The sequence below is a fragment of the Hyperolius riggenbachi genome, chromosome 12 (assembly GCF_040937935.1).
Source record: "Hyperolius riggenbachi isolate aHypRig1 chromosome 12, aHypRig1.pri, whole genome shotgun sequence".
NCBI lineage: Eukaryota > Metazoa > Chordata > Amphibia > Anura > Hyperoliidae > Hyperolius > Hyperolius riggenbachi.
This window is the reverse complement of record NC_090657.1, coordinates 242678268-242693128: the sequence shown is the minus strand read 5'-3', so window position 1 is coordinate 242693128 and position 14861 is coordinate 242678268. Positions and strand designations below refer to the sequence as shown.

Below are 14861 nucleotides of genomic sequence, written 5' to 3'. Positions count from 1 at the left end.
GAACCGCTCACCTTTTCCCCGCTAACCCGCAACCTGCGCTGACTTAATTAAGTGGAGTTAAAAGGTCACCCTGACGTGAAAGCACCTGGGTTTCGCTTGCTGTTTTCCATATGCAGAAGCCAATGCAAATTATTATTGTTATTATTACCGCCCGTCAGCCGCAAAACTGTCTTCAATTCTTAAATCGTTATTTATGACGTTTTATTTACAATCTGTGTATGCAGCAATAGCGAATTCCATGCAGCTCTGCCAGCTGGAGAAATGATGCAGCAAATGAACAGCCAGCAAAACAATGGAGGGAACAGTAGAGAGAAATGGCCTTGTCCACTATGGTCTTGTTGTCCACTATAGCCTAATCCACTATGGCATTGTCCACTATGGCCTTGTTGTCCACTATAGCCTAGTCCACTATGGCCTTGTCCACTATGGCCTTGTCCACTATGGCCTTGACCGCTATGGCCTTGACCGCTATGGCCTTGACCGCTATGGCCTTGTCCGCTATGGCCTTGTCCGCTATGGCCTTGTTGTCCACTATGGTCTTGTCCACTATAGCCTTGTCCTCTATGGCCTTGTCCGCTATGGCCTTGTTCGCTATGGCCTTGTTTTTCACTATAGCCTAGTCCACTATGGCCTTGTCCACTATAGCCTTGACCACTATGGCCTTGTTCGCTATGGCCTTGTCCGCTATGGCCTTGTCCGCTATGGCCTTGTCCACTATGGCCTTGTTGTCCACTATAGCCTAGTCCACTATGGTCTTGTCCACTATGGCCTTGTCCTCTATGGCCTTGTCCGCTATGGCCTTGTTGTCCACTATAGCCTAGTCCACTATGGCCTTGTCCACTATAGCCTAGTCCACTATGGTCTTGTCCACTATAGCCCTGACCGCTATGGCCTTGTTCGCTATGGCCTTGTTGTTCACTATAGCCTAGTCCACTATAGTCTTGTCCACTATGGTCTTGTTCACTATGGCCTTGACCGCTATGGCCTTGTCCTCCACTATAGCCTAGTCCACTATGGCCTTGTCCGCTATGGCCTTGTCCGCTATGGCCTTGTCCGCTATGGCCTTGTCCGCTATGGCCTTGTCCACTATGGTCTTGTCCGCTATGGCCTTGTCCGCTATGGCCTTGTCCGCTATGGCCTTGTCCACTATGGTCTTGTCCGCTATGGCCTTGTCCGCTATGGCCTTGTCCACTATGGTCTTGTCCGCTATGGCCTTGTCCGCTATGGCCTTGTCCGCTATGGCCTTGTCCGCTATGGTCTTGTCCACTATAGCCTTGCAATCTAAAGGGAAAAGCAACACAAGGAAAACAGCACACTGGGGTTGATTCACAAAGTTTATTTTTAGGGATGGTCGGATACACTCATTTCTGATTCTGACAATATTTCGATTTCCGTCGTTGCCAATTTTCGTTTCTCCTATATTCCGATTTCCAAGGAGTATTTTATTAGTCAATTTTTGTATCAGTGAATGCAAAAAAAAAATGAAAAAAAAAAATTGGAAAAACGGAAATTGTAATAACGCAAAATCAATCTTGTGATTGGTCTCAAATAACTGCAGTGATCCGGTTTTTGCAGAAAAATCCTGCACTCTCTGATTGGTCCAATGATTCCAAGTTCTGTGATTGGGCTAAAATTAAAGTGTTGCGGTAAAGCGGATTTCCGTGGAATTCCAATTTCTGGTCGGAAAAGCGGACATTTCAATTCCCCAGAATGTGAACGATCCTCCTTACTTATTTCCATGATGCTGTAATGTGGGCTGAATCTGCAGTGTTTCCCCACATATCAGAGAAACGCTGCCTATCTATCTAGCCGCTTGTAGTACAGATTGCGCTTGGGTGCGAATCCGGGCGGCACATTGCAGATTTATGCAGTGCGCAGCCCAACCCCTTAGTAGAGATGGGCCGAACTTCCGATTTTCAGTTCGCGAACCCCGTTCGCGAACTTCCGCGGAAGGTTCGGTTCGCGTAAAAGTTCGCGAACCGCAATAGACTTCAATGGGGAGGCAAACTTTGAAAAATAGAAAAAATTATGCTGGCCACAAAAGTGATAGAAAAGATGTTTCAAGGGGTCTAACACCTAGATGGGGGCATGGCGGAGTGGGATACACGCCAAAAGTCCCGGGGAAAAATCTGGATGTGACGCAAAGCAGCGTTTTAAGGGCAGAAATCACATTGAACGCAAAATTGCAGGCCTAAAGTGCTTTCAAACAACTTGCATGGGTATACATCAATCAGGGAGTGTAATTAGAGTTCTGCTTCACACTGACACACCAAACTCACTGTGTAACACACCGCAAACAGCTGTTTGCGTAGTGACGGCCGTGCTGGACTGGTGCGCACCGTGGCGAGAGTGCAGGCCGTGGCGGTTTTCAAGCCCATATGGTCGCCGGGCTGTGGTAGCTCAATGATAGAACAACAGTGACTGTCCAGCTGATCAAATTTGGTCTGTCCACAATGAAGCAACGACCTTATTATGTTCTTGTATGTAGGTAGGCATAGGTAGGAGTCCCAGTATAGGTAGGTAGGTGTCCCAGTATAGGTAGATAGGCATAGGTAGGAGTCCCAGTATAGGTAGGTAGGCATAGGTAGGTGTCCTAATATAGGTAGATAAGTAGGCATAGGTAGGTATTCCCGTATAGGTAAGTAGGTGCCCCAGTAGTTAGGTAGGCATAGGTAGGTGTCCCAGTATAGATAATTAGGCAGGGCCTGGCTGGCTCAGTAATAACAATTATCAAGGTCCAGCTGCAACAGATAGGGCTGTATAATGTCAGTGAGCAACACACACAAAAAAAACCACATCTGGAACATTAGCTCTCAAAAGAGCTGTTGAGGGGTGCTATTTTAGCAATAAGAATCAGCCAGGAGCAAGCCAAGAGCCTAACTAATCTTTCCCTAGGAGAACAAGTCTACAGCAGCTGTCCCTAGTCTGTCTCTAGCAGGCACATGAGTGATTGTAATGGCCAGCGACCCTGCCTTATATAAGGGGGGGTGGAGCTCCAGAGCTTAGTGTAGCCTGAATGGCTACAATGTGCCTGCTGACTGTGATGCAGAGGGTCAAAGTTGACCCTCATAGAGCATTATGGGGCGAATCGAACTTCCGCAAAAATTCATCTGGTGCAGCCGACCGCGAACCCCCGAAGTTCGCCTGGAACCGTTCGGCCCATCTCTACCCCTTAGTCAAGCATAGGCTCAGCGATTAAGGCTGCAGCTGCGCAGCTAACTGGGAGCCGAAAGCCCTAAGTGTAAGGAGAGTTAATGCATGAGATAAACAAATAACAAGAGATACATCATGAGCTAAGTCAAATAAGGAGAGATAAACCATGATTTAAAGAGTGGTTGACAGCCATAAAATCAAAGTCCATTTACCCACAGTTCTGCATTTATTATACAGTCTACAACCTGCCCCTGCATTGCAAGCATTCCAATATAATCATAAATATGTCTGCTGTAATAAGTCTTATCTCACTAAGCTGGCTTTTTTCTCGTACGTTGCCGGGGAGAAGGAAGCTGTAAAATAAAAGCCTTGCTATCTTCCTTTCTTCCACTCCCACATTCCTGCTTCTCGCTGATTGGCTGAGGGCAGTTCAGTGTGACAAGAGGCTGAGGAAGGAAGATACATCACCTCCAATATATGTCTGCTCACACGTGTTTACAAAAGCAAACTAGATATGACAGTGCAGTTCTGCATACACCATTTCAGGCAGAGAGGGGAAAAAAAGAGTAGGGGAGGAAATGACATTAGGATTGGCTTCAGTCAGAGTCAGTAAAGATGGGAAATTCCTGGAACAGTTTTCTGTCTATTTGCTATATAAAATTCCCTGAAATCAAAATGTGTACAGTACAACATACATGTTATGCAAGTAGAACAAGTATTTATTTACAAATATATGTGGTTTTGTTTCCTGGGATAGTTTGGCTGACCTGCTGCTTTAACCAGTTCACCACTGAGGGTTTTTTCCCCTTGTGGACCAGAGCAATTTTCACCTCTCAGCGCTCCTCCCTTTCATTGGCCAAAAACTTTATCACTACTAATCACAACGAAATGATCTATGTCTTGTTTTTTTCACCACCAATTAGGCTTTCTTTTGGTGGTACATATTGCTAAGAATGATTTTATGCTAAATGCACTTTAACAGGAATAATAGAAAAAAAATAGAAAATGTATATTTTTCAGTTTTTGGCCATTATAGTTTTAAAATAATATGTGCTGCCATAATTAAAACCCACATATTGTATTTGCCCATTTGTCCCGGTTATTACACCATTTAAATTATGTCTCTATCACAATGGATGGCGACAATATTGTATTTGGACATAAAGGTGTATTTTTTCAGTTTTACATCAGTCGCCAATTATAAGCCCATTTTTTTTTGCAAATCTAAAAGTAATATACCCTCATGACATACATATTTAAAAAGTTGAGTACCTAAAATAACTATATATATATATGTGTGTTTTTATTATTTTGGTAACTATTGGAGGGGAGGTAAGGTGTTAATCAATGGGAATTTTATTTCATGAGATGTGTATGGGATGTGTATGTAGGTGTAATTTTACAATTTGGCCACTTCATGTCCCCCCCAGTTTATTTTGATCATGTGTGTTTTACTGCATACACGTGCTACAGGAAGCAACACTTGTATGCTTTACCTTTCACTTCTAGTCAATGAAAACGACATCTCTTTGATGCCGGTTTCATTGATCATGGGCAGTCAGAGTAATTCACTGATCTCCGGGTTAACAAGCGGTGACGTAGGAGGGTGTGCAGGGCCAAGCGGTGACGTGGGAGGGTGTGCAGGGCCAAGCGGTGACGTGGGAGGGTGTGCAGGGCCAAGCGGTGACGTGGGAGGGTGTGCAGGGCCAAGCGGTGACGTAGGAGGGTGTGCAGGGCCAAGCGGTGACGTGGGAGGGTGTGCAGGGCCAAGCGGTGACGTGGGAGGGTGTGCAGGGCTGAGCGGCGACGTGGGAGGGTGTGCAGGGCCAAGCGGTTATGTGGGAGGGTGTGCAGGGCCAAGCGGTGACGTGGGAGGGTGTGCAGGGCCAAGCGGTGACGTGGGAGGGTGTGCAGGGCTGAGCGGCGACGTGGGAGGGTGTGCAGGGCCAAGCGGTTATGTGGGAGGGTGTGCAGGGCCAAGCGGTGACGTGGGAGGGTGTGCAGGGCCAAGCGGTGACGTGGGAGGGTGTGCAGGGCCAAGCGGTGACATGGGAGGGTGTGCAGGGCCAAGTGGCGATGTGGGAGGGTGTGCAGGGCCAAGTGGCGACGTGGGAGGGTGTGCAGGGCCAAGCGGTGACATGGGAGGGTGTGCAGGGCCAAGCGGCGACGTGGGAGGGTGTGCAGGGCCAAGCGGTGGCGTGGGAGGATGTGCAGGGCCAAGCAACGTTGTGGGAGGGTGTGCAGGGCCAAGCGGTGACGTGGGAGGGTGTGCAGGGCCAAGCGGTGACGTGGGAGGGTGTGCAGGGCCAAGCGGTGACGTGGGAGGGTGTGCAGGGCCAAGCGGTGACGTGGGAGGGTGTGCAGGGCCAAGCGGTGACGTGGGAGGGTGTGCAGGGCCAAGCGGTGACGTGGGAGGGTGTGCAGGGCCAAGCAGTGACGTGGGAGGGTGTGCAGGGCCAAGCGGTGATGTGGGAGGGTGTGCAGGGTCAAGCGGTGACGTGGGAGGGTGTGCAGGGCCAAGCAGTGACGTGGGAGGGTGTGTAGGGCCAAGCGGTGGCGTGGGAGGGTGTGCAGGGCCAAGCGGTGACGTGGGAGGGTGTGCAGGGCCGAGCGGCGACGTAGGAGGGCGTGCAGGGCCAAGCGGTGACGTAGGAGGGTGTGCAGGGCCAAGCGGTGATGTGGGAGGGTGTGCAGGGCCAAGTGGTGACGTGGGAGGGTGTGCAGGGCCAAGCGGTGACGTGGGAGGGTGTGCAGGGCCAAGTGGTGATGTGGGAGGGTGTGCAGGGCCAAGCGGCGACGTGGGAGGGTGTGCAGGGCCAAGTGGCATTGTGGGAGGGTGTGCAGGGCCAAGCGGCGACGTGGGAGGGTGTGCAGGGCCAAGAGGCGTTGTGGGAGGGTGTGCAGGGCCAAGCGGTGACGTGGGAGGGTGTGCAGGGCCAAGTGGCGATGTGGGAGGGTGTGTAGGGCCAAGCGGCGACGTGGGAGGGTGTGCAGGGCCAAGCGGTGACGTGGGAGGGTGTGCAGGGCCAAGCGGTGGCGTGGGAGGGTGTGCAGGGCCAAGCAGGAGTGCGCGCAGTCCCAGACGCGGCAGAGATACATATATCTACGCCCCTGGAGCTAAGATGAAGTCTCTGGGGGCGTTGATATACAGTAGTGTATAAAAAGCAGCAATTGGTCAGTTAAGGAGAGATAAATTGTGAGGGTTAAGGAAAGTGAGATAAATCAACAGAAAAGCTTTGTGAATCAGCCCCACTGAGACAGAATAAAAGTGGTGATACAAATCAATCGATTTTGCTATTAACAGAATAGACAATAACTATATACAATAGATTGTATATGATTTTTTTTTCTTTTGATCAAGAAAAAACTTGATTTTTCGAATGGGAAAATATTTTGCTGTACAGACACGTTACTCCACCTCAGCTGTACTGTTCAATAGAGAGGGGAGGAGGGACAATGAGCAGCAATTAAGCGAATGCCGACCGGTGGGGCAGAGAAGGCATTCATTCATCACAAGCAGTTTGGAAAATCAGCAGGATGGAGCACTGCGCCTGTGCTGAACGCCCCCAGGCATATGGAAGCATGACCGCGAGTGTCGGCAGCAATTACCACAGAGGATGATGGCGGAGCTGTGGCAAGGCACACAGAGGCCTCTAGGGGATGGAGGACGATACAAGTGCTTTTCAGCGCTGTTAGATTTGGGCGCAGCCGGCGCCACCATAGACTAGAATAGGAATTACTTCTATAGCGGCGCTCAGTGAGTAACGTCGGCGTCATCAGAAGATGGAGCTGAAGTTTCTTATAAAACGCAATAATTCGGCCACCGGCAATCGCTGGAAGCTGAATTATATCATTCCCCACCATGCCAGCCTGGAGGGGGAATAGTAATTAACACGGCCGGGACTTGTGCAGCAGCAGGGGGAGCCGTATATCGGCTGTATCCTGCACCCAAGTCTCCTGCACCGATTTCATATGTACGCCTGGAGGAAGCCCCAGGGAAGTAAATCAGCAATACATTTTTTCAACTCCTGTATCCTTTAAAGCCTGCTCCACACTTTCAATGATGATTGGTCAATCAGCGACCAATTGCACCACCTCCATGTTGTATGAGCCAGTTGATCCTCATTCTACATGGAGGCAGTAAAATTGATCAGTGATTGGCCAATCAGAATTGATAGTGTGTACTAGGCTTTAGATCATCAGCCCAGACAGTCCAGGCCAGAAGAATAGAGTAGACTTGTTCTCTCCATCTCCTGTACAAGGCTCCTTATTCCTGGGTAGAGAAGGGCATAACCTTATCTTTATCACACCAGTAGTGTCTGAAGATAGAGCTCTCACAGCTGTGGCACCTCTTCTGCTTCTAGCGGCCCCAGCAACTCATAGCCTACCACTAGGTGGCGGCGTATACTGCCTAAAAACAGGCCGTGGTAGTTAAAGTGTAACTGTCAGGCATAAAAACAAAAATCAATGATTTGTATCTGGTAAACACGTCATAAGGATGCTAACCAGGAAATCCAAAAGTTTTTCTTCTCCATAAAACATTCCCCAGTTTCTGTGGCTCTGATTTGGTACATTTGCGGCACAAAGGAAGCTGCAGAGCATGCTGGGTTCTCTTTTTTTCTTCCTTTCCTCCCCTTTTCCCCTCAGACATAACTAATGCAGCCTGATTGGCTGAAGCCTCTTTCCCTCCTGTTTTCCCCTCCCACACCTCTGTTCCTCTCTGATGATTTCTTATGTTGAGAAGCTGAGAAAATCGCTCAGAGCTGGGTGGGAGTGTCTGAAGACTGGGAGGAGGGCGGTTGTATTGGATTGTATACACAATCAGACAGAGGAGAGTGAGGGAGGAAATGACATCAGGATTGGCTTAAAAATAGCCACAGTTAAGATGAAGAATCCTAAGAAAGGTTTTCTCTTTTTTTTACTATAGAACAATCACTAAAATGAAAATGTGGACAGTGCAATACATGTGCTATGTAAATCGAGCAAGTATTTATCTACTTATATATGTGCCATTTTTCCTGAGATAGTATGGCTGACAGCTCCTCTTTAACCACCGCAATGTTAAACTCCTCTATTGACCAGGCCATTATTTGTTAAATGGGCCACTGCCGCTTTAAGGCCAAGCTGCAGGGCCGCACAACAGCACACAAGTGATCCGCCCCCTCTTTTCTCCCCACCAACAGAGCTCTCTGCTGGTGGGGTCTGATCACTCTCCCAATGTTTTTTTTTTTTTTAATAAATATTTCTTTTATTTTTAAATAAATTGCTGTGTTTTTTCTTTTATTTTTACAACCCTCCCTCCCCCTGCCAGGCCTCAGCCTATGACCGCCGATCACTTCCGCAGTAATGGAGGGGACAGCTGTGTCACACGGCTGTCCCCAGTACAGCGCTGCCTTACATCACAGCGCTGTGCATGTATATTAGAGCTGCGATCATTGCTGGGCGGAGTGTAGCTCCGCCTTCCAAGCAGGAGATGCGTGTGCAGCCTGCGCGCGATCTCCTGCTAGCCCCATAGAGAGCTGTTCTCGCCAATTGGCACGGAGCGGTCCTGGGGCAGCCGCCGCGTTCATGCCAATTGGCGTGGAGTGGTCAGCTAGTAGTTAAGGACTACAGGAAACAGAAACAGCTGTACTTCCAAAACCTCCAACAAAGATCTGGACCTGGCTTTTGAAACCCCTTGGCACTTTATTTGGCCTGAGGAAGTGGGCAGAGCCGCACGAAACGTGTTGTCTAGTGCTTCTTAAAAAATAATTATATTTATATATATGAATTTGTCATTGAGGCACATGTGAAAGAGAAGCTGGCAATAAAGAGAACCTCTCCTTACAGCAATGTGACCTACACTCCAGGGAGGTAACTGGACAATGTGCAGGCACAATACTCGACCTGAGGAAGCGGCTTATGTCGTGAAACGCGTTATCTAAATATAGTGCCCAATAAAAGTTTTTTTGCTCATCACGAACTACCTCTCAGCAGAAAACGACTTATTTATCCACTTCAGCCTTCAGTGTTTTTTAACTTTATGCATCCGAGCAATGTTCACCTCCTATTCATTCGCCAATAACTTTATCACTAATTATCACAATGAATTGATCTATATCTTGTTTTTTCCGCCACCAATTAAGCTTTCTTTCGGTGGTACATTTTACTAAGAATTATTTTTTTCTAAATGAATTTTAACGGAAATATTAAGAAACAAAAATGGAAAAAAATCATTATTTCTCAGTTTTCGGCCATTATAGCTTTAAAATAATACATGCTACCATAATTAAAACCCACACATTTTATTTGCCCATTTGTCCCGGTTATTACACCATTTAAATTATGTCCCTATCACAATGTATGGCGCCAATATTTTATTTGGAAATAAAGGTGCATTTTTTCAGTTGTGTGTCTATCACTATTTACAAGCTTATAATAATAAAAAAAAAATAATAGTAATATACCTTCTTGACATGCATATTAAAAAAGTTCAGACCCTTAGGTAACTATTTATGTTTAGTTTTTTGTTTTTTTAATTGTAATTTATTTTTATTTTTTTAATTAAACATTTTATTTGGGTATTTTTTGGATTGTAGGAGGTAAAATGTTAATTTTAAATGTAATTGATAGTGTGTTTATAAAAAAAAAAAAAAATGTATGTAGATGTAGTTTTACCATTAGGCCACAAGATGGCCTCAGTCATTTTTTTATTTCGTCCTGTAAGCGAGCAAACAGGGAGGACGTGAAACTTCTTTTTCTTTAGAAAGATCACAGCTTCTCATAGAAGCCGTCGGTCTATCTAACGGGGACTTAAATCAATGAACAGGAACTGCTTTCCCATTCATTGATCTCTGGGTTAACAGCGGCGGCACGGGAGCATGCACACGCGCGTGATCGGCCATGGGAACGCGCAGCAGCCTTTTAGATGTAGCAGCGATGTCCAAAAGGCTTAACTAGTTAAGGTAGGTGCAGCATACAATATTGTTTTTGTTACTTCCTAAACTCCATACCTGTTTTGATGCTCCCGGGCGCCTCCTACCTTACCTCTATATGTATAAAATGTGCATTTGTCCCAGAATAAAATGCACCACAAATTGTTTTTTTCCTATATTGCTGTCGCTAACAGTACACAGTAAAAATCACAAAGTAATCATCGGTAAAAATTAGCGACAAATTAAAAGAGTAATTTGTGGTGCATTTTACTCTGGAAAAAGAATACAGAATAAATATGAGTGTTCCTTTAAATCCATAGTAGAATGCATGAAGCAGGAGCGAGTACAGGATGTGTAGGAGACTCATGGGCCTCGATTCACAAAGCGGTGATAACCCAGTTATCACGCCTAAAAGACTTTAGGCGTGATGACCTTTTCACCACTGAGTTATCACCGATTTTTCCTGCTCTTCGCGCGAAGTTACCGCGCGTAAGCGCGTTCGCGCGTACGCGCGTAAGAGCGCGCGCAAAGTCCCATAGGGTTTAATGGGAGCTTCGCGCGAAGCGTTCTTCGCACGAGTTTCTTCTTATCATGCCTAAAGTGACTTTAGGCGTGATAAGGGCCTTTTCACCATGGTGCTAACACTTTGCACCGCTTTGTGAATCGAGCCCCATGGAGGGAGGAAGTGGTCAGCGAGTCAATGTGTAGCTTCAATGACAATCCAATATTAACCTCCCTGGCGGTAAGCCCGTGCTGAGCACGGGCTATGCCGCCGGGAGGCACCGCTCAGGCCCCGCTGGGCCGATTTGCATAATTTTTTTTTTGCTGCACGCAGCTAGCACTTTGCTAGCTGCGTGCAGTGCCCGATCGCCGCCGCTACCCGCCGATCCGCCGCTATACACGTCGCCGCAGCCGCCCCCCCCCTAGACCCCGTGCGCTGCCTTGCCAATCAGTGCCAGGCAGCGTCGTGGGGTGGATCGGAGTCCCCTTTGACGTCACGACGTCGATGACGTCGGTGACGTCATCCCGCCCCATCGCCATGGCGACGGGGGAAGCCCTCCAGGAGATCCTGTTCTTTGAACGGTTTCTCCTGATCTCCAATCGCCGGCGGCGATCGGAGGGGCTGGGGGGATGCCGCTGAGCAGCGGCTATCATGTAGCGAGACCTCGTCTCGCTACATGAAAAAAAAAAAACAATTAAAAAAAAACTTATTTGCTGCCCCCTGGCGGATTTTGCCAAACCGCCAGGAGGGTTAAGCCCTGTGCAGAATGAGGAACTTAAAGGGACCCCGAACAGCTCGTAAAAATGAAAATCTGCACTTACCTGGGGCTTCCTCCAGCCCCCATAGCCCGCGAGGTCCCTTGTCATCCTCTGGGTCCCTTCCATGGTCATCTGGCGGCTCTGTTAATCATAGTCATGAGCACGTCCTGTCTGCCCACCCAACACTATCGCTGTAACCCTGCTGCACATGCTCGGTTCAGTCTTTAGGGAACCTGTGCATACACAGCAGGCTTACAGCGACGGGTGCGGGATAGTGTTGGGTGGGCAGACAGGCCATGCTCATGACTTCAGCCAAAGTCGCTGAGTTAACAGAGCCGCCAGATGACCATGAAGGGGACCCAGAGGGTGACAAGGGACCTCGCGGGCTATGGGGGCTGGAGGAAGCCCCAGGTAAGTGCAGGTTTTCATTTTTACGAGCTGCTCAGGGACTCAGAGCTCATGCAAATAAAATGATTTATACATAGCCCGCTTCCTCCAGCCATATACGCTCTGATCGCTCCCGCGCCGCCGTCCTCAGTCTTCTGCAGTTCCGGTACCGGGTCCCAGCACTTCTGTCAGTCGGCTCTAGTCTATGCAGGAGAAGTGCGCTCTTTGTATATCTCTCCTGCAGCTGCTGGAGAGATATGCAGAGGGCGCACTTCTCTTACGCCAGACTAACTCCCACTGACAGAAGTGCGGGGACCCGGTACCGGAGCTGCAGAAGACTGAGGACAGCGGCGTGGGAGCGATCAGAGCGTATGGGGTGGGGGAAGCTCCAGGTATGTATAAATCTCTTTATTTGAACGAGCTCCGGTACACTTTAAGCATCGATTTTCACTGGCAGCTTTGATCACTTTGATCGAATCTGCCTAAAAATTATAACACAACAGACAATCATTAATTTGATCGATTTGCAGCAAAACTCGATCAAAATTAGGATTGGACCGGATGGAAAATTTTGGTTGGTGAGCAGATGTAGACCGACAGCCCACAGTAGGGATTCTCATTCCGATTGTGCAGAATTGAAATTTCCACATTTTACAATTGAAAATCGGAAAACGGATTTCTGAGTGAATACGGTATTACCGGAACTCTGTAATTTTACCCCAGAACTCGGAAGCATTGGACTGGAACATCAGAGAATGCAAACAATAACCCAAAAAACACTACTTGGAAATCTGAACTCGGAAATCGGTAACCAACCGTAAATCCGCAGATAGGTCATCGGTATTGGCGGAAATCACAATGTCTGCAGATTTGGAAATCTGCATTTCTGACCATCCGTAGCCCTAGCTGTACAGAACAGTGCAACACTGCAGATTGATAGATTTTCAATGGATTTCATGGTCAAATCTACTGAAAATCTGTGTGCAGTGTATGGGGGGGATTCGATCCTTGTCTGACCAGATTCATATCAGAGAGGCAATGATCTGAACGTGTATGGCCACCTTTAGATTATTAGGGTGTTATTGGCTTTGGTGATAATTTTAAGTCAATGAAAACCAACGTCTGATTAACGTTAACGAAACATGGAAGTGATTGATGACTGAAAAAGACAATGATAAACAATGGTTTTCGGTCCCTTTGGCTGATCTGCCCGATGTATCATTTGAGCTGACAACTTTCATAATCAGGAATCTGTACAGCAATCGGTAAATCATGAACGGCGCGTCTGCGAAGTGCGGCTGCGTGAAAATAATAAATGTTAAAAAAAAACACAAACTGTGATCGCTCATAAATCACTAAATTGACCACTAAAAAACATGCAAAAAGCACAAAACAATCCCTGTCACAAAATGCTAGCGTTTTGCGATCCCCAGTGTGAACCTGTGTGGGTCTCAGGCAGAGGTGGTGGAGAAATAATCAGCCCCGCATTGCTTAATCCATTGATGGAAGATCAAGTAATCGAGTTTATCAGCAACAGTGCAGTTGATGGAAAGTCGCTTGACTAGTGTCCCACACACTCCGAGCGAGATCCTGGCAATTCTCCTTCAACTGATCGAGCTGAGCAATGTTGTGCCTCCATGCTCTGACACCAAACTCCATTCTATGTGAGCTCTAGCTGATTACAATCGACCGAAATTTTCCATCCAGCTACATTGAGTAAATGAATCGATTTGACCAGTTGGCCAAATTGGCCAATTTCAATCGGGCGAACATAACAGAACATAATTGATTGTGCCTCAATCCGATACAATGAACTTATCAAATGGTCGATTGAGCTGGAAAACCAAGTAATGGTTGGGCACCTTTAAGGTGGCTATACATCTCTCGACTTGGCGACCGATCGACCATCCAATTCAATTATTATAATCGGATGGTAATCGGTGCCCCCTAGAGCATGCACGATCGACAATGCGACCAATTTCTGGCCGAGGTCAAATGTATCGATCGGACATGCTGCAAGATGTCGGGCCGTTGTGGTCGATCGGGTGCGCGGTGGTGGTAACTGTGAGCAATAGGGACGAGCACTGAAACCCCTGGTGCAGTTCCCCCTGGTGTATAACTGTGCACTCCATGTGTGCCCCCCATACATTGCCAGTCCTCTGTCGCCCACCGCATGGTGCCCGTCCATCTTCCACTTCTTCCTCTTCCATTTGTGCCTCACATGCTGCAGACATATAGCGTGTGACACATGTGTGATGTCACACGCGCCGCAAGCTGAACGCCAGTGTAATGAAAAATATTGCAACCTATAATATATTGCAACTTCAATGGACTGTGCTTTGCTGCACATGCCCCGCCTTTTTTCACATTTCCCAGCTGTCATTATTTGCAACTGTCGATGTTTAGTTCCCTCCAGGGGGGTTACTAGTTGTCCACCAAGGTGGGGGGGGGGTTACTTCCCTCTGGGGGGCGGGGGTTATTAGTTGCCCAACAGGGGGGTTATTTATTCCCTTCGGGGGGTTATTAGTTGCCCAGTAGAGGAGGGTTCTGTGTGAGAATAGGGTTAGGTTGGGTTGCATTTTCTGATAAAAACACATTGGCCTCGATTCACAAAGCGGTGATAACCCAGTTATCACGCCTAAAAGACTTTGGGCTCGATTCACCAAGCGGTGCAAAGTGTTAGCACCGTGGTGAAAAGGCCCTTATCACGCCTAAAGTCACTTTAGGCATGATAAGAAGAAACTCGCGCGAAGTTGCCGCGCGTACGCGCGTAAGTGCGCGCGCAATACCCGACGCTTCGCGCGAAGCTCCCATTAAGCCCTATGGGACTTTGCGTGCGCGCTCACGCGCGAACGCGCTTACGCGCGGTAACTTCGCGCGAAGAGCAGGAAAAATCGGTGATAACTCAGTGGTGAAAAGGTCATCACGCCTAAAGTCTTTTAGGCGTGATAACTGGGTTATCACCGCTTTGTGAATCGAGGCCTTTAGGCGTGATGACCTTTTCACCACTGAGTTATCACCGATTTTTCCTGCTCTTCGCGCGAAGTTACCGCGCGTAAGCGCGTTCGCGCGTGAGCGCGCACGCAAAGTCCCATAGGGCTTAATGGGAGCTTCGCGCGAAGCGTCGGGTATTGCGCGCGCGCGTAC

At 47.9% G+C, this 14861-nt stretch overlaps 1 protein-coding gene across 1 annotated transcript; it reads left to right on the top strand.

Annotated features, from left to right (window-relative positions):
- Positions 1-292: 292 nt before the first annotated feature.
- Positions 293-1285, top strand: LOC137541086 (glutamine-rich protein 2-like). Its single transcript, XM_068262225.1, has 2 exons — positions 293-791; positions 1008-1285. Exons 1-2 carry the CDS (start codon positions 293-295, stop codon positions 1283-1285), a joined length of 777 nt encoding a protein of 258 aa, XP_068118326.1.
- Positions 1286-14861: the final 13576 nt, after the last annotated feature.